Consider the following 1,242-nt stretch of genomic DNA (forward strand, 5'->3'; position numbering starts at 1 on the left):
TATATATATATAGTAGCACCTAGTACAATTTATGTCCACTTCTATCCATTTGTTCGCATTTTTGCTTCCTTGGGCGCCGTCCACATGGGGACGATGTTTTGTGAAGATTAAAGATAAATTTTGTAATTTTTAAGGGTTAATTGTAACATATTAGCCCTTAAAAATATTTGGCACTTTTGAAGAGTGAAAGTAAAAAACAACAAAAAAATTTGTGTTTATGTATTTTTTTAAATCCCTTTTTACTCATCGTTAAAAATGAAAGGTGGGGGTAGGCGTTGTGATAAAAATAAAACTTTCCTATTCAGACCAGCAGACAGGAAGTGGAACCTGTAACATTTGATAACAAGAACCCTGCAGAGAACAACAAAACTGATTCCATAGTCACACATTATTAAAACATGGTTACATTTTATTCAGTGTAAAATAAACTCAAAACCAAAACTTGTAAACATTTTGGTGAGACAGTAAATTTGTCTGCATTTGATGTGATAGTTTTAATTTTATTAGTTTGTATATTCTCCACCAGATACAGAAAATGAGTTAAAAAAAGGGAAAGGATCTTAACACGAAAACATACAGTGAACATTTTACCAACATAAAATCTCCAACTGTTAAGTTGATATATCTGTTTTTTTTTGTAAAATAAAACTGTAATAAAACCTGTTTTTATTTATTTATCCTTATATTTTTTTATTTAACTCACCTTTCTTTACATTGTTATCCAACATGCAGCCATGAGCAACCTGACCTTCCAAATTACACCTGACTCTAACAAGGACAGTGAGACCATCCAGATGGGACGTGACCTCAAGTTGTCGTGTCACGTTGATGCTATCCCGCAAGACAAAGTCAACTACACTTGGTACAAGAATGGTGCAACAGTCTTCAGCTCGGACAACCTGATGTTACTGCGCAGTGACCCAGACATGGCGCCCGGGACCAGCAGCTTAGAGATCATGGATATGAAGTTCAGGGACCTGGCCACCTACAGCTGTGTGGTAAACTTCCCAGGCAGCAGGGTGCCAGAGATGCGAGTGGATTTCAACATCTCTCAGAACAATAGTGAGATTGTCCTTTTCTTTCTTTATCACAACAGTTGTTTCACTTTTAATCTTAAAATCAGATTTTTTGTAGAATGCCAGCACTTGTGAAGGTTTTTGACAAGAATGTGTTGGCTTTTCTGACATTTTGTGTGTGTGTGTGTGTGTGTGTGTGTGTGTGTGTGTGTGTGTGTGTGTGTGT

General features: G+C 36.3%; 1 protein-coding gene across 2 annotated transcripts in view; it reads left to right on the forward strand.

Annotated features, from left to right (window-relative positions):
• Window positions 1-1,242, forward strand: part of mdga1 (MAM domain containing glycosylphosphatidylinositol anchor 1) — a 276,568-nt gene that overhangs the window by 194,371 nt on the left and 80,955 nt on the right. For both annotated transcript variants that reach the window (XM_014020516.1, XM_014020517.1), the window contains exon 8: window positions 733-1,062. In XM_014020516.1, the coding sequence (XP_013875970.1) occupies window positions 733-1,062 (330 nt within the window). The remainder of the gene's footprint in view (window positions 1-732; window positions 1,063-1,242) is intronic.

Source organism: Austrofundulus limnaeus, unplaced genomic scaffold (assembly GCF_001266775.1).
Source record: "Austrofundulus limnaeus strain Quisiro unplaced genomic scaffold, Austrofundulus_limnaeus-1.0 Scaffold255, whole genome shotgun sequence".
Taxonomy (NCBI): domain Eukaryota; kingdom Metazoa; phylum Chordata; class Actinopteri; order Cyprinodontiformes; family Rivulidae; genus Austrofundulus; species Austrofundulus limnaeus.